At 45.4% G+C, this 1,291-nt stretch overlaps 1 protein-coding gene across 1 annotated transcript; it reads left to right on the forward strand.

The window, feature by feature from the left end:
- Nucleotides 1–5: 5 nt before the first annotated feature.
- On the forward strand, nt 6–1,231 carry LOC104504624 (myosin heavy chain, skeletal muscle-like; the record flags this gene model as incomplete). Its single annotated transcript, XM_010160925.1, has 4 exons — nt 6–38; nt 248–556; nt 657–860; nt 1,106–1,231. Coding segments are annotated over 4 exons (672 nt in total), but the record flags the coding sequence as incomplete, so codon positions are not given.
- Between the last annotated feature and the right edge of the window lie 60 nt (nt 1,232–1,291).

Below are 1,291 nucleotides of genomic sequence, written 5' to 3' on the forward strand. Positions count from 1 at the left end.
AGAAATCCGAAATCCAGGCTGCCTTAGAGGAAGCTGAGGTACATGTTCAAAATTATCGTTTTCCAGAGAGAGGTACTGATGAAGAATGTGAGAGAAGAAATCTTAAGGCTGTGAAGGAAAGTCAAGTCGTCATTGTCCAGATCATGCAGAGAAAATGAATCCTTTTTTTCTGTGTATGATTTAGTTTGGAAGAGAGCAGCGGTAGTTAAAAATTATTTTATTGACACAGTGTTTCTCTCCCATTCAGGCCTCCCTGGAACATGAGGAGGGGAAGATCCTGCGCCTCCAGCTTGAGCTCAACCAGGTGAAGTCTGAGATTGACAGGAAGATAGCAGAGAAAGATGAGGAGATCGACCAGCTGAAGAGAAACCACCTCAGAATTGTGGAGTCCTTGCAGAGCAGCCTGGATGCTGAGATCAGGAGCAGGAATGAAGCCCTGCGGCTCAAGAAGAAGATGGAGGGAGACCTGAATGAAATGGAGATCCAGCTGAGCCATGCCAACCGCGTGGCTGCAGAGGCACAAAAGAACCTGAGAAACACACAGGCAGTGCTCAAGGTCTGTTCAGCAAAGCTACAGAAAGAGAAAAGTCTTCCCTGACATATTTGGCACCCAAGTGCACACTGTTTCCTTGTTATTTCTCTTGTCTCTTTTACAGGATACCCAGATACACCTGGACGATGCTCTCAGGACACAGGAGGACCTGAAGGAGCAAGTGGCCATGGTGGAGCGCAGGGCAAACCTGCTGCAGGCTGAAATTGAGGAGCTACGGGCGGCCCTGGAGCAGACGGAGCGGTCGAGGAAAATGGCTGAGCAGGAGCTTCTGGATGCAAGTGAGCGTGTGCAGCTACTCCATACTCAGGTAAGTACTGCACTTTAATAGATATATTATCCCCATTTCTTATAGAAGTGAAATGATCATTAAGCCTATCTTCCTTATGTAACAGCTATATGTCTCTGAATCTTCAACAGTCTACCATTACCCCTAGGCAGCACTGCATATTCTTCATATAAATCATTAATGAAACCATAAACAAAAAGAGGCAACTTCTTTTTCTAAATATGGTAAAATATTTTGGAGAAAACAGTATGTTCTTTCTTCAACAGAACACCAGCTTGATCAACACCAAGAAGAAACTGGAAACAGACATTGCCCAAATTCAGGGTGAAATGGAAGATACAATTCAGGAAGCCCGCAATGCTGAAGAGAAGGCCAAAAAGGCCATCACAGATGTGAGCTGGGGGCTCCTTTCACTGTTGAAGTTGAAGGTGGATGTATCATCCCCCAAACTG

The sequence above is a fragment of the Eurypyga helias genome, unplaced genomic scaffold (assembly GCF_000690775.1).
Source record: "Eurypyga helias isolate BGI_N326 unplaced genomic scaffold, ASM69077v1 scaffold45581, whole genome shotgun sequence".
Classification (NCBI taxonomy): Eukaryota; Metazoa; Chordata; class Aves; order Eurypygiformes; family Eurypygidae; genus Eurypyga; species Eurypyga helias.